Source organism: Beta vulgaris, chromosome 8 (assembly GCF_026745355.1).
Source record: "Beta vulgaris subsp. vulgaris cultivar EL10 chromosome 8, EL10.2, whole genome shotgun sequence".
NCBI classification, from domain to species: Eukaryota; Viridiplantae; Streptophyta; class Magnoliopsida; order Caryophyllales; family Amaranthaceae; genus Beta; species Beta vulgaris.
This window is the reverse complement of record NC_079209.1, coordinates 60,488,045-60,513,580: the sequence shown is the minus strand read 5'-3', so window position 1 is coordinate 60,513,580 and position 25,536 is coordinate 60,488,045. Positions and strand designations below refer to the sequence as shown.

Sequence of the window (25,536 nt, the reverse complement as noted above, 5' to 3'; positions counted from 1 at the left end):
GCAAATCACTAAAATAGGAAACTTTACAAAAACTTAAAAATTCACTTACAAACTACAACCTATGAAAAAATTGACTTGAAATCAAAGTGTCTACTTTCTTTACAATTTATGAAGTATTGTACTTAATTCAAAAATCAACTAAAAAATTATAATATTAGAAATCTAAATAAATTCAATAAAATTTCTATTTTGTTCATAGAATTTAACTTTGAAAAGTAAAAAAAAAAAAAAAAGAATGGTGAGAGACTTAAGTGACAGAAACTAAACCAATCAAATTTTGCAACTAAAAACAATTATACTTCGTATGTCTAATGTTCAAATTTTGACTCTTATGCCGAAGAAAATCGAGTTTCTGTTTCGAAAAAAATTCAAGCACGCATCGCGTGTAAAAAATTCTAGTATTATATATAGAAATTTAATATTGTTGTTGTTGCTTGGATTTATTAAAGTATTTTGGTTTGGAAAAGTCATGTTAAAAGTTCTCTCATCTTTGTTATTTAATTGATAAGGCAGGCTTTGAGATAATCAATATGTAAATATCTCATGAATTATGCATTATTTATCTTAATTTTAATGAGCTTACGAGCCTAACACCATAAAGTTTGACTTAGACTCATTTAAATTTTAAACTATAACTTTGAGCTCGAGCTTGACCCATTAAAAATAATCAACATGGTTTCTCATTTTATTGAGAGATCTCAAAAAGGCACCAAACATGGAGAGATTGTAGAAATCGCAGCCCCAAATCTTGTAACCCTAAAGTGCAAGATCATCATCAAGAATGGTGTTGGCTGTATTTGCAGATTGGTCCTCATTGGACCTTTCCCCATTTTTCTTCTTTAATTTCCACACTCAGATTTAATATGACTCTTCACGTGATAATAGTTACAGATTTTATTCTTCTCCGAATTCTTTCCACCATGAGCAACCAAATTAAAGCATTTGTGTGAGCAGAATTATTAGATTTATTAACCAATTTATTGTCAATTAAATATCTCTGAGTTAAGGCATCCTTAACATCTTGCAAACTCAAATCATCTTTACCATATAATAAGGTATCTCGAAAGTGCTTATACGAAGGTGGTAAAGAACACAACAACATAATAGTCATATCCTCATCATCAATCTCAACATCGATGTTTTGCAAATCCATAATTATAGAGAAGAATTCATCTAAATGAGACTCAAGCGGTTTACCTTCTTCTAGGTTGAGATCATGAAGTCTAGATTTTTAGTAGTAGACCGGTTAGTCACAGACTCTGTCATATAAAGTGACTCCAACTTTAACCGCAAATCCGCATCAGCAGTCATCTCTTTGGCAACCTCTCTCAAAACTTCATTAGACAAACTTAAATGAATCGCTGAGAGTGCCTCCAAATCTATCTCCTCCCACTTGTCACCCGTCATACCCGAAGGCTTTTTGGATGCACCTTCAAGAGCCTTGTGACAACCACTTTGAACCAGGATGACTTTCATCTTTAATTGCCGTAGGCCAAAATTTATTTGCCTATCAAATTTTCTCTATATCGAATTTCATTGACATAATAAAAAAATCAAACAAACACCTAAGATCTTTAACAACCAAGCTCTTGATACCAGTTTGTTAGGAAATAGGGTGTTGTAGTTTGATTAATGCGGAACAAGTCAATGAAATAATAAGGATGAGAAAAACAACAAAGAAGATAAACATAAAGAACACAAGGATTATCGTGGTTCAGTCAAAATAGACCTATGTCCATAGGTGGGGGAATCGAGAGCTTCTTCACTATGATGGAGACAAAATAGAGGGAATAATTAAAAGCAGTCCTAAGAATACTAGAAGCTAAAAGTTGTGTGTATAATGAACACCAAGAGAGTCCTTTTATAACATAAAGAAACCTTAATAAACCCTAGAATATACTCCGCACAAAATCCAGAAAGAAAGTGTGCATCCCGCGTCAAAATCCCCATCGCCCGATCGGGCGCTCATCAAATTTAAACTGGCTGATGACCCGGGCCCAATCGGGCGTTGTAAGCCCGATCGTAGTTCGCTAAGGGAGCCCGACCAGGCGATATTCCGATCCATTTCGACAATGTTTCGTAAAACAACCATAACTTTTTCATTTCTCAGCGAAATTGGGCATATGACCTGTCGTTGGAAAGCTCTTTGAACAAGCTATCACCTCATTCGAATCACATAAAAACCATTTATAGATTGAGAAATATGTGCATTCAAAAGTCAGCCTTATGCCATTTTCACAAGATTTCAAGTTGCAAATAACATTTTGAGCAAACTGCTTTAAGAAGACACAGTCAAAAGTTATTACTATTCCAAGTTATTCAATAGCTGATATCATTTATAAAACGATAATTCATAATTAGCACCGTTCATGTCAATTTAAATAAACATAATATAGTTTTCTTTCAATTTGACATAATTAAGTATTTTATCTATACTCTATAATCTTTGCACACACTATTGTTACAATTACTTATTTTGATATAATAAAGGTTCTAAAACTACTAAATATAAGGAAATCCAATAGGATTTTATTATAAGAGGGGATTTTTGTCTTGGTGGTCCATCAAGTACACTCCTCATTTGCCTTGCATATCAAGCAACTCTTTTCTCTCCTCTCTAATTCTATCTCTCTCTTCTCCTCTTACTCTATCACTGCTTAAAAAAAAACATTCATGGCAAAAGAATCATGATCACTACTCCAGCTCAAAACCCATGTGAGTTTCTTTCCCTCTTTTTTATCCTTTTTTTCTCTTCTCTCAATTTCCTTATTTTTTCACCCACATATCTCTTCCTTTAATTTCCCTCCTTTTTTCTTCTTTATTTCTCTCTCTGAAAAAAGCATGATTCTAGGAAAAACAAAATTCTTATCTTAATCTACAAAACAAAAACAAAAACAAAAAATTGAATTTTTACACCTTTAATTTCCTCTGTTTCTGTTTTTTCCCCCCCTTCACAAATGGGGTATCTTTCTTACACTTTACTAAAATTTCCATCACCCCACCAAATATTCGGTTAATTTAACCAATACCCAGTTTCAAAAATCAAATTTTTTTCACTAAAAATTTAATCTTGTTTCATAAAAACATCTAATTTTCTCTTTTTTTTCCACTTTTTTTCTGGGTGTTTCTCTCTCTAAAACTTCATGCTTGAACATTGAGATACTTAATTTGGGAAAGTCCTTTAAAGGTGGGTTATAGTATGCCTATTTGTCTGAACCCACCTTTTCCTTTCTAATCTTAAAAATTCTATGTTATTACCTCTTCAGTTAAAGTAGTGAGCAAATTCTGGTTTTTTTTTTTTTTTAATTAAAAAAATCTTAATTTTTTTTTATTTTTTTATTATTATTTTCAGTGGTTAAAGAAGTTGGTGTATGTGTCTCTCTCTAGAGTGTGTGGAGTGGTGTGTTTTTAGCTGAGTTCCACCGTGACTGTCAGTTTCTTCCTTTTTTTCCTTCTTCTTCTTCTTATCTCTTTCTCTCTCCTCCATCTCTATCTCCTAAAATCTTCTTGGAAAAAGAAACCATTTTTCCATCTGGGTTTTCATTTTTCTCATCTGGGTAATCAAAATTTTCTTCTTTTGAATTCAATTTCATCATCTTGTTTATTTCTTGTTCATATTGTAATATTGATGTACAAAAAACCCTTTTTTTTCTTCTTTTTTAGGTGCAGTTTTCATGGAGGAAATTCAAGAAATGATTATTGGTGGTGTGTTATTATATATGAAGATGATATAGTATAGTACTACACAATAACAAAATATTGCTATTGATGATGGAGAGTGTGATTTGAAGTGTAGCAGAAGCAAAGGTCATTGTTATAATAATAAAAGTACATCATATATATATCAAAAGAGGGTTTATATAGATATATATATTAATTAAGGAAGAATTATTAACTCCTTAATTAGTTTATTATAAGGTTAGCTACTATGAATATTACTAACAAAGCTCATCAAATAAACACCATTAGTAGTGCAAGTGATCTAATAGATGCTAAACTTGAAGAACATCAACTTTGTGGATCCAAACACTGCCCTGGATGTGGCCATAAGCTTGAAGGATCAAAACCGGTACGTGTCGAAAATTCGAATTTTTTTGATTGAAATTATAAGGATTATAAGTTATTATGATACATGAAATGAAAAAAATGGATATTTTTTGATATTAATTTCCATTTTTAGGTATTTTTTGAAGGTGATAAGTAACATTTTTGTTAATGTGGTTTGATGAATATTTATTTTTTTGGGGACAGGATTGGGTAGGTCTACCAGCTGGTGTTAAATTTGACCCAACAGATCAAGAGTTGATAGAACATCTTGAAGCAAAAGTGGAAGGAAAATCTTTCAAATCTCATCCTTTAATTGATGAATTTATCCCTACTATTGAAGGTGAAGATGGGATTTGTTACACTCATCCTGAGAAACTCCCAGGTAAAAATTAAATCAATTTTTTTTTTAAAAAAAAAAAATTTATTTTGAAGAAAATTAATTTGGAAAAAAAGAGGGAATAATTCAATAATATCATATGATTAATTATTGATAAAAAGTACATATAGTTATTAACCAAAATGAAATACCTTGCTTTCTTGCTTAACCAAAAACCAAAAAAAAAAAAGTTGTTATTAATCAATCTCTTCAAGTCTTAACTAAAAACATACTAACCACAACAACCATCTTTCACAAGTTATTTTTGGGTGTTTTTTCTCACATTGTTTGCTATGACTTTAACATAAGCATATTTAGTATATATGTTTGTATTATTTGTCTTATAGTTTGTTACACCTAAGTAAACCTAACTTTGAATAATATGTTTTTTGTTACATTTTTCATTTAGGAGTAACAAGAGATGGATTAAGTAGACATTTCTTTCATAGGCCATCAAAAGCTTACACTACTGGTACAAGAAAGAGGAGGAAAATCCAGACTGAATGTGATCTTCAAGGCGGCGAAACTCGGTGGCATAAAACAGGCAAAACAAGGCCAGTAATGGTGAATGGTAAACAAAAGGGATGCAAAAAGATACTAGTTTTGTACACAAACTTTGGCAAGAATAGAAAACCTGAGAAAACAAATTGGGTGATGCATCAATATCACTTAGGACAACATGAAGAAGAAAAAGAAGGTGAACTTGTAGTGTCAAAGATATTCTACCAAACACAGCCAAGGCAGTGTAATTGGACCACCAACGAGCGAAGCGCGACCACCGGAGATGGTAGCGAGCCTAGTGGTAGAAAGGAGAGTGGTAGTGGTAGTGGAAGTACTTCTTCTTCTAAAGAAGTGATTACTCATCATAATAGAGATGATCATATGTCAATTTCAGCTGGTGTTGTTGGTGGTGCACTTTCTAGTTATAATACTGCTTTGGATTTGCAGCATTTGAGAGCTACTACTGAACATTTCAGCTTTGTTCCATTTAGTAGAAAAACTTTTGATGAGGTAAAATTTTCAGCCCTTTTTCCTAAGGTAAACTAATGTTTGAATGAACACATTTTTTTTGCTTGTTTGTCTTACCAAAAGGGTGAAAATTAATTTTCAGTACTATATCAATCATCTGTATTCAAATTGGAAAAAACTATACCTAGCTACTAGAATCCAATTCAACAATAAGAATTATTTGTCAATCTCTATTAGGTGAATTATTCATTCAGTAAAAGTAGTATTCATGATCTTAGCTTCCTCAAAATGTGTATCATTTTATGGTTAGTTAAGTGGTACGATTTCATTACTAAATAAGTCCTACTAAAAGTGTTACGCGCATTGGATAATTCCTTCTCTGTTTCTATGTAACACTTTGGTTTTTACGGTATTTATTTAAACTAATTTTTTTTATACATACATATAAAAAAGAAATGTTATTATATAAAATGTTGTTGAATTAGTCTCAATTATTCGTATTTTTTTTTAATTGTCAACTTTATTTATATATAATTAAGTATATTAATGGTAAAAGTGATAATCAAAGCAAACAATTCATTAGGAACAAAGAAGTATATAACTTTAGGATATACTCCCCATGATTTGATATGAGTATTAATATGATAAACCCATATAAAAACTCAAATTAATCTTGCATTTTGGTTCTTTAAAATGGATTCTTTGATGAGAAAAATTAAAGATACCCAAATTTTAAAAGAAAAAGGGTAAAGTTCCAATTTCACTCTTTATTCTATTTTCAAAAAATATATTATTGTCATGTTAATGCACATAATAAAGAACTTCATTAACATTGATTATCATCTAATCAAAGCTTAATCTTTGTTAACCAACTAATTAAGAAGAAGGCAAAGATTCAAAATAAAGGCAATGAAAACATGGTACCAACATAAGTACTAGATTAGTACTACAATTTAGCTAAAGTAAAACTAATTAATCAAACTTTATGTTATGCCCTTTGTTTTACTTTGGTTTAGGCTGGAATTGGAGATGCTTCAACAGTAAGAGAGACTGCCTCCATATCAGCTGCATGCGACGACCATGAACAACAACATCAACAACAACAACAACATCAACAACATCATCAACAACAACATCAACATCAACATCAACATCATCATCATCATCTTCTACATCATCCACATGCCATGAGTGCTCCACAAGATCATCAGCATCATACACATCAAGCCATTTCAACGACGGCAGCCTTCCATATGAGTAGACCATCACATCCCATATCCCAAATCATATCTCCATCTCCTCTTCATCATGCATCCATTATTCTTGATGATGATTCTTTCCAGCATGTATCCAGGATTATGTTTCAAAATGAAAGTTTTCAGCATCAGGTAATTCTTACTATATATGTTTACTTGTATGATGGATTTATGTCATGACATGAGAACTCTACAATGAATAGACATATGCATGTATTTACACATGAACCATGAACTCTTCACATAATAGTCATGCTCACTTGGATCCAAATCACACAAATCTATGTATTATAGCTTGTAACGGGCTTCTGGATAGGGTCTCTATGCGAGGACAGTATAGAGTAATTCTTCTTACTTATTTAAAAAAAAATATAGAGAGAATTTGACAACTTTATCTTCTTTACTCTCGTCCTGATTAAGTTTATAAGATAATCTACTACCATATGTAATAAAAGTATCTAATTGGGTCATTTTGTATTCTTGTAATTTATAAAAATGTACGTCATATGAAAAAGTTTACTAATACACTTGTATAGAACACAATGAGTGCACATTAATTTTTTGTCAAGAGGTCTAAAAAGTAGTGTTGGTGTCTCATTAGAGTTTTGTGTTACACTTGTAAAATTTGCCATGTTTTACACCCTTTCATAGACTTTTAAGAAGATTTTGTATTTATAAATATTTGAAAAAAAGACTTTTGAGAACATTTTTTTTGACGTAGGCGATATATATCTAGAGTAGCTTCTGCATTGACTGCTAGAGATCTTCATTTAAGGAATGCACAACTTATTGATGAGGTCAGACTATTTATGTACGAAAGATTTTGGTCAAAATGGGAAATAGTATTTAACAATATAGAAATGATTAAGTTTTAAGTTGAATTTCAATTTTGAAAAATAACGCAGAGTTATTTAGGGCCCGTTCGTTATCGTTTTTTGTTTTCAGTTTTCAGTTTTTTTTGAAAACTAAAACTTAGAAACAAGAAACAGAAAAAGTGATTTTCACTTTTTAGTTGTCAATTTTCAAAATCATTATGTTTCTAATAAATTTGACTAATTTTTGATTCATTTATCATATAACGTTGAAAATCAAAAAACCAAAAAACGAAAAATCACAATAATATCGAACGTAGCCTTAAATATGAGGAAGGGATATAATTTCATTTCACAAGATATGTTCTAGAGACTATTTATAATGTGCCACTTAAAAAGATTAAGCTATAAACTTATGGATAGTTAATTGAGAACTTTAGTGCAAGTTGAGCTTTTTTCTCGAAAACTTATTAACTAAGATATGCCATGTATGTTCCCTTGGAATGTTATGTTTTTGGAATAGTTTATGTTCTAACATCAAAAACAATAATCATGGGATGGTCATTGTTATAATAGTAGTTTAATTAGTATATAAGGAAAATAATAATCATGTAAGATCATATGTTATGAATGTGTATCTTCAATTTATACTTTTTTATAATTTTCACTAATACTTAAATAGGAATATCAGTATTAGTCAAAGATGCACACTGGAAACGACTATGAAGTTAAAATTGGGTAGAATAAAAGTCTAAATTAAGACGACTATTATGTAACGTCTAAATTAAGAAAACAAAAAAACAAATAAAATGAAAACTTTTAGAAAATAAGCGCAGTAAACAGTAAATTTTCTAGATTGTAATTTGATAATCATCTAATATAGAGTTGTAATTACTTTTTGTAGTTATTACTTGAAAGCTTAGTTCCTACATATGAGCTGAAATATAACTTTCCAGATATTTTATATGAGATATTGTAATAATAATGTAGGGACAAAATGATAATTTTTATTTATGATAATGGCATGCTTTTTAGGCCTTTAATATAATGATTTATTTTAATGGTTTTGAGTAGCAACAACAACATCAAGAGCAGCAACAACAGCAGACACAGCAGCAACAACATCATAAATTAGGAGGAAGGTCTGCAGCTGGTTTAGAGGAAATCATCATGGGCTGCACTTCATCAGCTTCTCCTTCTGCTGGTGGTATCAAGGAAGTAAGTATTATTACCTTTTTGACCCTAAATTCTATGCCACTTTAATTATTTTGGCACCTCATTTTTAAAAGATTTTATATATTATCTATATTTATAGAAATATATTAAAAGACGTGCATAAACAAGATATTGTGCCACCTGACGCTCTCCCTAGGGAGTTTTAGTTCATGTAATCCATGTACAATTAAAGAATTTAGAAATTGCGTAGTATAGGGTTTGATCCCGAGACCTCAAGTACATATATTAAAGTCTTAATCACTAGATTAAATTGTATTTAGTGTTATTATCATAAAGTATTATATTAATAAATGAAATTTTTTTCTTACCCGGAGCATAGCCCGGGCTTAATAATTAGTTAATATATTAAAAGGCGTTCCTAAACAAAGAAAGGTGTCGCGTGACACTCTCTTAGGGTGTTCTACTTCTGGTAATAAAAAAAATAGTAAATGCGTTGTATAAGGTTTGATTTAGTGACTTCAAGCTTATATATTAGAATTTTAACCACTAAATCAAGTTATATTTAGTGTTATCATTTTAGAGTAAAATACTAATAAAATGAAAAATCTCTCTTGCTTCCATGTTCCGTCTACGCGACACGACATAACTTCTGCTTCACGGCCTGCCTCGCGGACACCCGTCGATCTAGTTGGTTCAGAAACAAGGGTAGCATCCAACCTCATGAGACAAACCTCTCTTAAAATTGTGCTCGCTACCTGAGACGTAGACCGGATCTAAAAACTAGTTAAACTTATAATAAATGAAGGTACATATATATAGCAAAAGGAAAAGAAGAAAACAAAAATATACTTATACATATATATATAATAAAGTAAACAGGATTAAAAGTTGCAAAAGATGAAAAACCCCCCTACGTCTTTAGTATACAAGTAGTTTAAGAATAAAGAGCTAACTAGAAAACTTTTTTTCCCTTTTTCTCTTTATCTCTTTTTCTCTTTTGATTTGTTTTTCTTCTCTACGTACATTATTGTGTAGACAATGGAACTCATTTAAGGTGCTTAAAGAAAGTAAAAAAACATGCAAAGATCTGCATGTTTAGCTGGTTTAGTTGATTAAATATATGTTATCATGTTTTTGACTACATGCCAGTAAAATTATGGTTTATATTCCTTTCTTGTTATATGAAATAACCATTAGAGAGACAAAAAAATGTAACTTCTCAAACAAAGTACGTAGCAATTAACACAATTTAAAATATTATATTTCCTCCGTTCCAAAACAAAACTAGTACTCTATACTGTGTATGACACAAATTTTAAATTACTAAAGTATGTGAAATAAGTGAAATTGTTACGATTCAATAAGTACCTTAAACTTTTTGCTAAAATTTTAAAATCTACTCCCTTTGTTCTATTTGTTCTATATTTTTTATATTAGTACTTATTCCAATGTTAGAAAGATCTGCAGGATATCTATAATAACGCAAAAAAAAAAAAAATCATATTTTCTATAAAAAACTTTTTATTAAGAATGATAATTGGTCCGAAGACCAATCCCTGTTAGGACACTAGCTTGCAGGGTACACCGGTTCAAAGGCTGAGTACAATGCTAAATAACCAAGAAGTAAAGGACTGAGGATTCAAACCCGGGACAATTGCCTTGAATTCGAGGTGGTACTCCACTGAGCTACCACCTCTTCTTTAATCATATTTTCTATATGACTTATATATGTATATAGTTAAGCATTCTTTATTTAAATAATTAGGGTTTAGAAGAATTAATATAAGAGCTAGCTCTTATAAAGAAATAAATATCAATATAGTTTGCTTCTTTTGTAAGAAAAATTCATCTCAAAATAGAATATGACATTACCATGTTGATAAAGATGGTAAAAAATTTGGTACGTAAAAGCACATAGTTTATTTTTTATATTTTTTACAGTGGGACACTAGAAGTAGATAAATTTCCTTAAAAAACTTAAGTTGATACTATAATTAAGTGGTAAAAATTAGACGTTAGTACAAAAAGGGATTTCTGAAGAAGGAAAGAATGAAAGGAGATATGATAAGGACTTAGGCATCTACTATCAAACCTCTTTCGGTGCAAACTTTGGAAATGAGTGTTATCAATTAATGTTTGTACATTCAAAAGAACATTTTTTCATCATATCTTTTCTTTGGCATTTGTATATATCATGCAACTGATATCAACTGTTGCAAATGTTATTGTTTGCCCAATTTTTTGTATGGACCATATATTATTGTACTCTACTTTTTGTTCATATGATGAAGGGAGCTTGGACTCATTAGTTTTAAGTCCACTAATGTTGTACTTAATGATGGTTGAGCTAAGATGAATTAACACTAACTTCAAATTATCGGAAAATTAAAAACCCGAAGATAAAAAAAATAATGTAGAGTTTTTATATCGCGTAGTTAAAAGTAATACAAGGTAATTTGTTAGGAATTATATGGTTGTACTCTACTTTTTGTTCATATGATGAAGGGAGGTTGTCATTAGTTTTAAGTCCACTAATTTTGTACTTAATGATGGTTGAGGTAAATGAATTAACACTAACTTCAAATTATCGGAAAATTAAAAACCCGAATATAAAATAAAATAATGTAGAGTATTTATATCGCATAGTTAAAAGTAATACAAGGTAATTTGTTAGGAATTCTATGGTTATTGTTAGTGTTCTTGTATGTTTAGGAATTAGTGTTTGAGGATGGATTTCTAGAGTGTACCTTGATACCTAGCTACATAAAAGAATAAAGATCAAGTTATGTCATGTACATTATTGATTATTTTAAAAAGTGTTTTTATATCTTAATGCACGAGATTTAAGTCATATTGAGAATATTATTCATATATCTTAATTCAGCGAATTTCACTTTAAAAACGGGGAAAAGGGAAAAACATACAGATTTTACAAAAAAAGTCAGTTGAGAAGGGGAGGATAGTTTGTGTCACAATACGGTGGTTTGATTTTTTTTGTTACGGTTAATCTAAAACATTTATATATTTTTTAAATGCAACATTTGTCTTTTTGATGGGTGGATTAAAAAAATTAAATGATACATCTAAAAAAACAGAGGTCGTATAAATTCTGATTAATAAGTATAAGTACCAAGTACGATTGTAGGCTAAAGGCATAGTATTTGTATTTTGTATTTTTTTGTTGGTAAAGGCTTCTTCTAGAGTGTAAGGAACATATAATGTAAATTTTACTGTGTTAAATTATAAAAAATCAACGTTTTTACTACTTAAATATGTTTACTTCGTGACTTTCTTAGCTAGTGTGACCGGGGGAGTTCTAATTCCTCCTAATCCACAATTAACTTTAATGACGAGGACCTTTCCTCTATATTTATGCATGGATTTTCCTACATTCCTCTATATCTAGAAAAAGAAAAGAATTATCACAGTTAAAAATTCACCTATCTGTTGTGGAAGTGTGAGCCTGTTTGATGTGGATGAGTTGTGTTTGGTAGCACCCTTGATCAATTAGCATTTTTTTTGTTTAATATATATAAGACTTTAATTTAAAGGCATTAGGTCAATTGTAAAATACTTCCTTTATTTTTTTTAAGTGTTTGACTTTTGCATGATTCATGCAGTTGCTTTGATCGAAAATTCGTGAATAATATATAATATAAATTTTAATTAGCATGTAAAATGTTGTAGGATATATCTCAATGGATATATGCAAAAAAAATTGGCCTTAATAACACCAATTATGAAATTAGATATAAGGAACAATGCTAGTCAAAAACATCACCAACTGTTGTCATGGTGGTGCAATACGTATCGCAAATGACACTGCATCCAAACAATCCTCCGGAGATTCCCATGTTTCAACGGAATCTTTGGCCGCCAGTGTCATTTATGATACGTGTTGTATCCATGCTAATAGTTGGTGGTGTTGAGACCTATTGAGCCAAATATTAATGGTTAAAATTGTGTATCGACAAGCGTAAAAATTAAAATGTTGCAATCAACTATTAAAAAGAACAAATAAAGTATGTGTTTACCCATTATAGCCTTAGTTTGCAATATGAGGATTAATAAAAAAATTATTTTATATATATTTAAGTACAACAAAATACAAAATTAAATTAATTATCTCAAAGAATAAAAAGGAATAAATTATTTGGGATCTTGAAAAAATTGTGCATTCTATAATTCATGATGAAGAAATCATACACCATTTTATCCAACTATTACTAAAAATATTTTTTTTTTATGAGAATAAGGTTAAAAAAAAGCACAAGGTAAAAATTTATATTTTGAACACAAATTAGGCTGTCTTCTTCAAATCTAGCTAAGAAGTTTGGCATAATATAATTTGGACAATGACCCAAGAACTTTTAGCTTCATTATATTAGCTAGAAAACAACAATCAGAGTTTATTATCATCATCAATATTTGTCATTTTGGCTAAAATAAACAGACAAAAAAGGCAGCTTCTTCTTCATTTCCCTAGCATTAACTATATGTACATAACCCTAACCCTAGCTTTTTTTCCTTGTTTTTTCTTATATCTTTTTTCTTTCTCTAACTCTTTCTCCTAAATTTGGCAGGAGTCTTCCATGACAAATCCATCAGAAGCAGAATGGCTCAAGTATTCCACATTTTGGCATGATCCTGACCACTCAGATCATCATGGATGAAATCAAAGGAAAAACCAACACATATAGGACTCTTGGTAAACAAAAAAAGTATCTATGTTTTTTACGGAAACAAATACTACCTTAGTCCGAATACAGTTGTCATAAATTTCACTATTAACGTGACAATTAACTTCGGACAGAGGGAGTATCATTTATATCTTCGTCCATCATTATAATCTCAAAGGCTTCCCTTACATTTCTTTTAAGCAAATACATCTATACACATACCATCGCGGTATTTTTTTTTTTTTAATAGTTGGATTCCTGTGATAGATCAACAACTGAACTAACTGAACAACTGTCCCATGTTGTATAGAAAGAAAAAGGAGAGAAAAAAGAGAGAAAAAAAAAAGGAAAGATAAACCTTCCTTAGTTTCCTTCCATCCCTCCAAAGAAAAAGAAAGGCTGCTGTCTACTGACACTTTAGAAGGTGAACCATCTAAGACCAAAAAGCACATCTGGCTTGGACCCCTTCATGAAAATCATCACCATTATGATTACAAAATCATCTTTTTAAGGCAGTTTTAATTTTTTTTTTCTTACATAATTATTTTATTTATTTTCTTTGTGGTTTGTTATTATTGTAGGGATATAAGTTTTTTTTTCCTATACAAGTTTTTTTTTTTTTTTTTGAGAAAAGAAACAGTTTGTGCAGAAGGAATTGTTAATTTGTGCAACTGTATAGGTTTTCTGTAAATTAAATTGCAAATTGGTCTTTCCTTTACAGAAATGATATGTGTTCACACAGTTTAATGTCTTTGTTTCTGATTAGTTGTTTAATATGTCCTGCAATGTTGTAATTCAGTTTTTGCAATTATTGGTTATGCGCAACATTGATTAGTTCTTAGTTTCTTGCTAAATTGCATGGCATTTTCATTGTTAATTAATGTTAATGTACTATATTGCTCCATATAAAATTGCATTGCTCTAATATATATTATGATGTTGCATGTTGTGAATGCATATGTTTTAATTGTGAAACTATGGAATACAGTTTGTTTTTAATTGAGGAGAAATACTTCATTTATTCTTTTATTATTGCAATTCGCAATGTTTAACTTTTACACTATATACGAACTTTGACAATGTCTTTCTTCAATATACACAAAAATGTTATAGTGTAATGAAGTATGCTGGTAGATTAGTTTCAATTTACATTTTTGAATTATCAGCTCTTTTTAATTTTTACTAATTTCATATTAAAGATATTTATGATCAAAGTCATATGTTGGCAAATGTGCAAGTCAAAATGTTGCAATTATGAAAGAATGAAGTACTTCATATCGTTGTTTGAAGCTCTTATTATTAATATGCTCTAACCGAGGTTGATACAATGTTTATAACTAATATATGGCTTTGATATAACGTGTTTATGTTAGTAAATTAGCGGGATCCATATAAAAAAAGGATCGTAAAGATCTTTTGAAAATATGTTAGTATGTTGTTCTTATGCCCGTTTAAAGTCGTGGAAATCCTTAATATACCATCCCGTGTCTCCTCGAGGCATTCCACGATGACATTCGGTGCACGGGTCCCGGGAACGTCAAAAATTGTGACTTATAGTCTTCAATTTTGACCGTTTTAAGGCTCCTCCGGGCCGGGTCATATTTCTCGCCGAAAACCTTCCTATGGGGTTCGGCATGACTTATAATGCATCTCGGGTGCTTACTTCGCACCATCTGAATTGCCCCAGAATGTCACCGAACAACCAACTTATTATTTTGTCGTGCAGCCACGGAATAACCCTGAAATGGTTGCCCGTTTAAAGTTGTTCAAGTCCTTAATATACCATCACGTGTCCCCTCGAGGCATTCCACGACATTCAGTTTACGGGTCCGAGGACGTCAAAAACTGTGACTTATATCCTTCAATTTTGACCGTTTTAGAGCATCTCTGGGCCCGGTCATATTTTTCGTCGATAACCTTCCTATGGAGTGTGACACGAATTATAATGCATTTCGGGTGCTTCACACCATCTGAATTGCCAGAATGCCACCAAACGACCAACTTATTATTTTGTCGTGCACCGACGGAATAACCTCGAAACGATCGTAAAAAGCTATTCTTATGCCCATTTAAAGTCGTGGAAGTCCTTAATATACCATCCCATGTCCCCTCGAGGTATTCCACGAAATTCGGTGCACGGGTCCTGAGCAATTCAAAAACTGTGACTTATAGCCTTTAATTTTGACCGTTTTAGGGCTCCTCCGGGCCCGATCATATATCTCGCCGAAAACATTCCTATGGGGTTGGGCACGACTTATAATGCATCTTGGGTGCTTCACACCACCTGAATTGCCCCAGAATGCCACCAAACGACCAACTTATAATTTTGTCGTGCAGCCATGAAATTACCCTGAAATAGTCGTAAAAGCTGTTATTATTCCCGTTCAAAGTCGTGGGAGTCCTTAATATAACATCCCATGTCCCCTCGAGGCATTTCACGACATTTGGTGGACGGGTCCCGGGGTCGTCAAAAACTGTGACTTAGCCTTTAATTTTGACCGTTCAGGGCTCCTCCAGCCCGGTCATATTTCTTGCTGAAAACCTTCCTATGGGGTTTGGCACGACTTATAACGCGTCTCGGGTGCTTCACACCATCTGAATTGCCCCAGAATGCCACCAAACGACCAACTTATTATTTTGTCGTGCAGCCACGGAATAACCCCGAAACGGTCATAAAATATGTTAATATACCATCCCATGTCGCCTCGAGGAGTTACACGACATACGGTGCATGGGTACCAGGGAAGTCAAAAACTGTGACTTATACCCTCCAATTTTGACCGTTTTAGGGCTCTTCCGGGCCCGGTCATATTTTTCGTCGAAAACCTTCCTATGGGGTGCGACACGATTTATAATGCATTTCGAGTGCCTTACACTATATGAATTGCCCTAGAATGCCACCAAACGACCAACTTATTATCTTGTCATGCAGCCACGTAATAACCCCGAAAAGGTCGTAAAAGCTATACTTATTCCCATTCAAAGTCGTGGGAGTACTAAATATACCATCACGTGTCCCCTCGAGGCATTCCACAACATTCGGTACACGGGTCCCGGGGACGTCAAAAACTGTGACTTATAGCCTTCAATTTTGACTGTATTAGGGCTCCTCCGGGACCGGTTATATTTCTCGCCGAAACCTTTCTATGGGGTTCGGCACGACTTATAATGCGTCTCGGGTGCTTCGCACCATATGGATTGCCCAGAATGCCACCAAACGACCAACTTATTATTTTATCGTGCAGCCACGGAATAACCCCGAAACGGTCGTAAAAGTTGTTCTTATGCCCTTCCAAGTTGTGGGAATCCTTAATATACCATCCCATGTCCCCTCGAGGCATTCTACGACATTCGGTGCACGGGTCCCGGGGACGTCAAAAACTGTGACTTATAGCCTTCAATTTTGACCGTTTTGGGGCTCTTCCGGGCCCGGTCATATTTTTCGTCGAAAACCTTTCTATGGGGTGCGACATGATTTATAATGCATCTTGGGTGCTTCACACCATCTGAATTGCCCCAGAATGCCACTAAACGACCAACTTATAATTTTGTCGTGGAGCCACGAAATAACGCTGAAACGGTCGAAAAAGCTGTTCTTAAGTCCTTTTAAAGTCTTGGAAGTCCTTATATGCCATCCCCTATCTCCTCGAGGTATTCCACGACATTCAGTGCACAGGTCCCGGGGACGTCAAAAACAGTGACTTATATCCTTCAATTTTGACCGTTTTAGGGCATCCCCAGGCCCGGTCATATTTTTCGCCGAAAACCTTCCTATGGAGTGTAGAACGAATTATAATGCATCTCGGGTGCTTCACACCATCTGAATTTCCCAGAATTCTACGAAAGGACCAACTTATTATTTTGTCGTGCAGCCACGGAATAACCCTGAAACGGTCGTAAAAGCTGTTCTTATGCCCGTTAAAGTCGTGGAAGTCCTTAATATACCATCTCATGTCCCCTCGAGGCATTCTAGAGCATTCCGTGCACGGGTCTCGGTGACGTCTAAAACCGTGACTTATAGCCTTCAATTTTGACAGTTTTACGGCTGTTCCGGGCCCGATCATATTTCTCGCCGAAAATCTTCCTATGGGGTTCAGCAGGAGTTCTAATGCATCTCCGGTGCTTCGCGTTACTAAAATTGCCCTAGAATTCCACCAAACTACCAACTTTTTATATTGTCGTGCAACCCAGAATAACCCCGAAACGGTCGTAAAAGCTAATCTTATGCCAGGTCAAAGTCATGGAAGTCCTTAATATACCATCCCATGTCCCCTCGAGGCATTCCACGACATTTTATGCACGCGTCGCGTCCCGGGGACGTCTAAAACCGTGACTTATATCCTTCAATTTTGACAGTTTTAGGGCTCTTTCGGACCCGGTAATATTTGTCGCCGAAAACCTTTCTACGGGGTGCGGCACGACTTATAATGCATCTTAGGTGCTTCGCACCATCTGAATTGCCCTAGAATGCCACTAAACGACCAACTTAGTATTTTGTCGTGCAGCCACGGAATAACCCTGAAACGGTCGTAAAAGTTGTTCTTATCCCTGTTCAAAGTCATGGGAGTCCTTAATATACCATCCCATGTCCCCTCGAGGCATCCCGAGGCATTCGGTGCACAGGTCCCGGAGAACTCTAAAATCGTGACTTATAGCCTTGCAATTTTGATAATTTTAGAGCTCCTCCAGGCCCGGTCATAATTTTCGCCGAAAACATTCCTATGGATCGGAGTGAGGCAAAAATTATAATGCCTCTCGGGTGCTTCACACCATCTGAATTACCCCAGATTGCCTCCAAACAACCAACTTATTATTTTGTCGTCCAAACACGGAATAACCCTGAAACGGTCGTAAAAGCTGTTCTTATGTTTGTTTAAAGTCGTGGAAGTCCTTAATACACCATCTCATGTCCCCTCGAGGCATTCCATGGCAGTCGGTTCACGGGTCCCAGGGACGTCAAAAACTATGACTTATAGCTTTCAATTTTGACTGTTTTAAGGATCCTCCCGGCCCGATCATATTTCTCACCGAAAACATTCCTATGGGGTTCGGTACAACGACTTATAATGTCTCTCGGGTGCTTCGCACCATCTGAATTTCCCCCGAATGCCACCAAAGGACCAACTTATTATTTTGTCGTGCGACCACGGAATAACTCTGAAACGATCGTAAAAGCTGTTCCGATGCCCGTTTGAAGTCGTGGAAGTCCTCAATATACCATCCCATGCCCCCTCGAGGCATTCCATGGCATTCGATTCACGGGTCCCGGGGACGTCAAAAACTATGACTTATAGCCTTCAATTTTGACTGTTTTAAGGCTCTTCCCAGCCCGGTCATATTTCTCGCCGAAAACATTCCAATAGGGTTTGGCACGACTTATAATGCCTCTCGGGTGCTTCGAACCATCTGAATTGCCCAGAATGCCACCAAACGACCATCTCATTATTTTGTCGTGCAACCTTGGAATAACCCTGAAACAGTCGTAAGAGTTGTACTTATGCCCGCTTAAAGTCATGAAAGTCCTTAATATACCATCCCATGTCCTCTCGAGGCATCCCACGACATTTGGTGCACGGGTCTCAGGGACGTCTAAAATCGTGACTTATAGCCTTCAATTTTGACTGTTTTAGGGCTCCTCCGCGCCCGATCATATTTTTCGCGAAAAACCTTCCTATGGAGTGTGGCACAAATTATAATGCATCTCGGGTGCTTCACACCATCTGAATTTCCCTATAATGCAATCAAACAATCAACTTATTATTTTATCGTGCAGCCACGGAATATCCCCGAAACGGTCGTAAAAGGTGTTCTTATGCCCGTTTAAAGTCGGGGAAGTCCTCAATATACCATCCCATGGCCCCTCGAGGTATCCCAAGGCATTTGTCGCACTGGTTCCGGGGACGTCAAAACTGTGACATAGCCTTCAATTTTGACCGTTTTAGGGCTCCTCCGGGCCTGCTCATATTTCTTGCCAAAAACCTTCCTATGGGGTTCGACACGACTTATAATGCATCTTGGGTGCTTTGCACCATCTGAATAGCCTAGAATACCACCAAACGACCAACTTATAATTTTTTCGTGCAGTCACGGAATAACTCCGAAACAGTCGTAAAAGCTGTTTTTATGTTCGTTCAAAGTCGTGGGAGTCCTTAATATTTCATCCCATGTCCCCTTGGACGCCTAAAAACGTGACATAGCCTTCAATTTTAACCGTTTTAGGTAGGGTTGGCAATCAGGTCGGGTGGGTCAATTTCAGGTTGACCTGATTCTTATTTCAGGTCGAAAATCATAACCCAAACCCCACCTTACCGATTTCGGGTTGACCCAAAACCAACCCTAAATGACCTGAAATGAAATTCAACTATACATGCTAAGTTATGAAAGTATGGGTTAATGACCTGAAATGAAATTTAGGTGATCCAAGAAATGGGCTTGGCCAATACAAATAAGAATAAGAAAGATAGGTTGTATAAGTTATGAAAGTCTGGGTTAATTTCAGGCTGACCCGACCTAAAAATATAATCCAACTTCTAAATCAGGTTATTCGGGTTATTTTCAGGTTCAAAAAGTCAACCTGAACTTAACCCATTATATTTTTCAAGTCGGGTTGGGTCGACCCAATTTTTATTTCAGGTCGAAAATCTCAACCCAAACCCGAAATTTTCAATTCAGTTTCAGGTTGGGTCAACTTTTGCCATCCCTAGTTAAGTGACATGACTTATGTACACATTGGACAATTCTACAGGAGTAACAGAGGTGTCATGTGGCATGTATACGTAGTCACGTATGCCTTTTAATATATTTGTATAGATTTTACATATTTCTCAATTTGCCTTAAACAACTCCTTACTCGATGTTATTGAGCTGATCTAATAACCTTACAAGCTACATCGTCAATTATCCATGTTATACATATGAGTAACCGATGCATATATGCATTATGTTTAGTGATTCCTACCGATACCATATAACCATATTTATGTTAATTAAGGCATATTCTTCTGTATTTATTTTCAGTTTAGTTCAGTTTTTTTCTGCAGTCAAGTTTCTCTCAATTCATTTCAGTTTAAATTCTCTCAGTTAAAATTAACGGAGTCTTATATAGTAATTAGATACATATATATCGTATCATCAATTAATTGTTGGAGCGTCGCATTTAATAAATTGTAAAAGGATCTTATGATAAATGTGTGTTTCTGAATGATCGCAAAATGCTATAGAAAAAGAGGCTCATGATACTCAATTTAAACCGTTATATGGAGATATATGCTGATTCACACAATATTTATCTACGCAATGACCCATCCCTTTCATTTAAAATCGTGATAAAGTGAACCTTATTTAGGGGCGGCTTTTAGCATGTTCAACATGTTCTATAGAACAGGGCCCCTTAATTGTGAGGGGCCCAAAATAGAGAAAATTCAAGTAGTAAAAAGAAAAAGTTTATCTACTTATTTGGATTATTTTTTTTCATAATACGATTATGTGAAGTATGGATGAGCTACTACATTATTGAATTTTTCAAATACGAAATCGCACAGGGCCTCTATATAGTTCGAGACGGGCCTGAGTCCTTATTCATATACTGTAATTTCTCTTAGCCAATTTAGTAGTTGATCTTATATTTCAAATTATGCCCTGTCTAGAGTTCACTTAAACACATCATAAAGAAAAAAAATAAAAAGCACAAGTTATGTGAATATATTCCATCTTTTTGTTGGTACATTTACCACAAATATGTGTTTTACTTTTGTGAATCATTGAACCTTGATTTAAAGAAAGCTGGGAGAAAAAAAGTAGGTAAAATAAATTCTATTGAACTATAAACTTCGTATAAATTGAAAAAAAAAAAACTCTAGTAGATTGGAATCTTCTTGAATTGTCGCGCATAATGCATAAGCATAATAAATCACATTTTCGAAAATCATGTTAGACTTGGCTTCTTTGTTGCTTTATTATATTCCATATTCCAATCTTTTTGTGCATGATTATTGGTTTCAAAATATGGTGTTCTTACCTTGGAAATACTCTCTTCAGACTTTATTAATTTACCCTTTTTTTTTTTTTAAATATCCTTTATTAGTTTATTCATTTTTTTTTTCTATTTTTACGAATGAGACTACTAACTTTCCATCACACAAAAATTCAACTTTAATATAAAATAATAATTTATCTTTCTTTTTATGTCCCACAATATTATTTCTCCTAAAATTTTATGCAAAAGAAACGGGTAAATTAATAAAGACCAGAAGAAGTATGACATTAATAAAATTTTCTTGTGAGTGGCTGTGGGGGGACACACTACATAAAGAAAGAAAGAGAGAGATGTTGCATCATGCATGCATGGTGTGTTAGCTTTTGTATTGTATGGGGGACGTGCATGCATGAGAGATATTACAAACTATAGTGTAAAAAGGTTGAAAGAATCAACATAGAAGTTAGGATGAAGCAACTTCATAGTAGTTTCTTAAGGGAATAAAGACAGAAACAAGTACGTACTACGGTCATATGGTGGTGTTACAAACTACAAAGCATATAATATATATAAGATGACTTTCCAAGTGATGGAAATTACCAAAACCTTCAGCCTTTATTTCAGTTTTTTGGAAGTTTTATATATTAAGTTGGGTCATATCAACCCTCTTAATTTCCAACTGATTATTGTGTTTGTTTATACAGTACAATCATTTCAAAGTTGTTCGCCAAGATTAAGGACTTTATTAGACCAATCTTAACTTGTATTTTTGTTACATTAAGTTGATTGTCTTCATCGCATTTTGGGGCCATGACTATTTTGTCACGTGTATTTGTTGAATTTATCACTTGGAAAAATTGGAAGTATATGCTTTTACTTTAAAATTGGCTTCAATATTCTGAAATATAGTTTGGGTGCACCCAACACCACCAATTATGACTAGTAGTCTAAACACCATTAACAACTATGACTAGTAGCCTAAACACCACCAACTACGAGGTGAGGTGCAGTCTATACCAAAAACTTTCTATTATTATTCAATATTTCAAATTTTATAACAAAATTCTTAGAATAGGGCAAAATGAGCAGAAACCTGTAAAATAGGTAAAAACAATTTTAAAAACCTTTCCCCCCCTCCCCACTACCACGAGAAACCACCCCTCCCCTCCATCTCTCTCCTCCCTCCATTGAACCACCATACCTACCACCGGAAGAACTAGCACGACTACCACCACCACCAGAACCATACTGTACCCAACTCCACATTGAACCCAAAAACCCGAACCACCCAACAAACCCTAGATAAAAAAAACCACCACCATTATTTCTACCAATAAAAAAACATATATTGTAGTTAAATAATCCTATAAAATAGTATTATACAGTATTGACACAATTCTAACTAGCCAGTGTATACATGAGATTTGTTGAATTTAAAGTGACTTATAATTTCAAATATAAGTATCTTGTAAAGCACAAAATTAGGACAAAGGATTATTATTAGTTTTAATGATAAATAAAAAGTCAGTAAAGAAAGTTCAATATTCTACAACAAAATTCATTATCCATTATAACATAAAAAAAAAAGGTGTCCCTAGCAAAATAAAAGCTTTGTAAAGAAAATTCAAATGATACATTTCTACAATTAAGTTTCCCTCCCTAAGTATAATAAGTATATGACAGTTTGAACTTTGTTTTATACTAGTCTAGATTTAAAGCAAATCTTTAAGTCTTTCTTTTATTCCATCACCTTCCACTAACAAAATTAAGCATTTGCATTGTAAATAATATTCTTTCCTTGGGTCTCTGGTATAAGATTCTTTCTACTTTTGCTGTCTGCTGATGCTGAAAGTAATATCCGATAAGGATCAATTGGGTGCCGAGGTTATTTATTTGGTATCTTACTGACTTACTAGTATTATAATTGTTATGGCTCTTTTTCCTAAGCCCTCAATACAGCTTCAGTAGGCTACACCAGCTTATAAGCAGTTGTGGTTAATCAGATCCTTTAAGCAGGAATAGCTAGCCAAGACGCGCCCAGCTATAGCAGTAGTATGCAGCTAGCAACTACCAGCTACCAGGTGACGAGAATAGTACAGCAGTACAAGGTAAAATATCTCAGCTAAAGCCAAGGAAATCGGTTCCTAAAATCAAGGAGACTAAGTCTAAAGAGAAGTATGCTCAAGCATCACTCTTTACGTGCCTAAAAAGTAGGAAGACCAATTCAAATAACCCAGTAACTGCTGCCAGAAGTGGAGTCCGAGATTCCAGCAACTAATTCCTCATTTTTAGGGAGTTGTTTAAGGCTAACTCCACCAGCCCAACTATTATAAATAGTGGCTCGTAGGCAGAACCAAAGGGGGAGATATGACCTATGTTATTTACTTACACTTTCAATGTCATACTTAGATAAATTCAGCTATCTTTCATTCATGTGTTCAAAATATTATACTTGTATTCAAAGGCTTTAATGCCCAAATTATAGTGGATTGGTGGACTCATTGCCACCCGCGGTTTTATCCCTTTTCATGGGTTTTCCGCGTCACCATTTTCTTGTGTCTCTTCTCTCTTTATTTCTTCCCTTTAAATTATGTCATCTATTTTTCTTATCTAATCTAGTCGTCGTCGTCCCGACCAAAGATTGTCACCTTGGCGATTTTTGGCATAAACAATAATATAATATATATCCTTAATTAGTTTTAATCACACATTCAAACTTGTCATTATGTTTGTGAAAGGTGAAATAAAGTGCATGGATTTCAGTGAGGGATTTACTTATAGTTAATGGTAGTTAATTAGGTATTACTGTTATTCAACATTGTACTCTATAAAGGTATTTATCTAAAACTAATTTTATATCGTTAATTATAAGAGGTTGGGATAATGAAACGACTGATATTCTATAGAGATTGAAGTGCCGATAAACTAGTCATTTTAGAAGTTTAATTCGAAACACGTCAAAATCAAGCTAAGTCTATTATTGATGATTACAATTCTATGAAGAAACTGTTATGCTACTCTCAATAATAATTAAGTTATATCAATGGGGGTTAATTATGCAAATTCGGTTATAATCAAGGTCTCGTAGATATCAGTTTTGATACGTTTACTGGCCAAGATTTAACTCGTGGTTGTGACTGAATTATCTTATGATGTGAATGATTTACTTTTAAAGAGGATAGGTAAATTAGTCAATCAGCTCCACATAAAATGACATAAAACCTAACCATTAAATTTTGGAGAATAAATTCTCTTAGTAAAAAAGAAGAAAAAAAAAAGACTTGGGGGGATAAACCAATTGTGGTCCTATACATACACATCTTAAAGGTTCATTCATAGGATACTCTACAAACCAAATAAGGATTTTACAAAAGGTTGGATAAAATATGGAATTACAACAGATATGGTAAAGAAGAATAGAAGAATTATTATTGGGTTCCCCAAATTTTAAATTTTTTTTTCTACAAAAAGGTATAATAGAATCATAAGTATCAAGTATATACGCAAAAAAAAAAAAAAAAAAAAAAAAGTACAGTATTTGTGAAAGTACATACTGCAATATTACAAAAGGTGGCAGCCTATTCCAGTGAAGTTGTCACTTTCCACATGCAAAATGGGATTTTTGTTTTTTTATATATGTAATTAATAATAATTATGTATATAAAATAAAGGGTTTAAAGAATATATGACATGTCTTGTTCAATCTAAAAAGGTGAAATTGAATTTTCTTATTTCTTTTCCTACTTTGTGGAAGATTTTGGGTGCTTTAAAAAGCTGAGGAGAGGATTAGTAGTAGATTTTAGAGGTTTTGATATATGGTTACAGATTTGGTCCTGTAAAGTAATTGCAAGAAGAATTATTTTAGTGCAGTTTCGAATATAACAACATGCAAACATAGTTGCTTCATTACCTTTTTTTTGGATTCTTCAACAAAGCAATTCTTTGGCTCACCTTCTTTTCATCTCAAATTACTACCTCTTGTTTCTTTTTCTTTTGTATTTGATCACGATATGGAGTTGAGTTGAGCTGAACTGGAGTAAAACTGTGAGAGAAAACTAATTGATGTGACTTGAACTAAACTGAAACTGTGCACAACAAAATATAACCTAAGTGATACATATTATTTCGAATGTCAAAGCCTCAAAGGACAATTGTCTTTCTTACAAAAGAAGCAACAGTTTTCCTAATCATTATATGACGAGAAATCTTTCGCAAAAAAAAAAAACGCTCAATCGTGATTTTCTGT

The 25,536-nt window shown here is 33.6% G+C and overlaps 1 protein-coding gene across 5 annotated transcripts; it reads left to right on the top strand.

Annotated features, from left to right (window-relative positions):
• The first annotated feature begins 2,568 nt into the window (after positions 1-2,568).
• LOC104902338 (NAC domain-containing protein 75) lies at positions 2,569-13,557 on the top strand. 5 transcript variants are annotated; one of them, XM_048634980.2, is made up of 7 exons: positions 2,569-2,715; positions 3,664-4,069; positions 4,252-4,429; positions 4,833-5,434; positions 6,409-6,780; positions 8,535-8,678; positions 13,220-13,557. In XM_048634980.2, the coding sequence occupies exons 2-7, from the start codon at positions 3,929-3,931 to the stop codon at positions 13,307-13,309; spliced, it is 1,527 nt and encodes a 508-aa protein (XP_048490937.1). In that variant the 5' UTR covers positions 2,569-2,715; positions 3,664-3,928; the 3' UTR covers positions 13,310-13,557. The 5 variants fall into 5 exon arrangements, with proteins under 5 accessions (XP_048490937.1, XP_048490939.1, XP_048490938.1 ...); XM_048634981.2 differs by having other exon boundaries at positions 2,578-3,187; XM_048634979.2 differs by having other exon boundaries at positions 2,578-3,557; positions 3,670-4,069.
• The last annotated feature ends 11,979 nt before the right edge of the window (positions 13,558-25,536 follow it).

Bases quoted from the DNA above. Each gene is read 5' to 3' on its own strand.
- LOC104902338 (XM_048634980.2), top strand. From the start codon at position 3,929: ATGAATATTACTAACAAAGCTCATCAAATAAACACCATTAGTAGTGCA. The intron at 4,430-4,832 runs GTAAAAATTAAA...TTTTTCATTTAG, and splicing joins TCATCCTGAGAAACTCCCAG to GAGTAACAAGAGATGGATTA. The intron at 6,781-8,534 runs GTAATTCTTACT...GGTTTTGAGTAG, and splicing joins ATGAAAGTTTTCAGCATCAG to CAACAACAACATCAAGAGCA.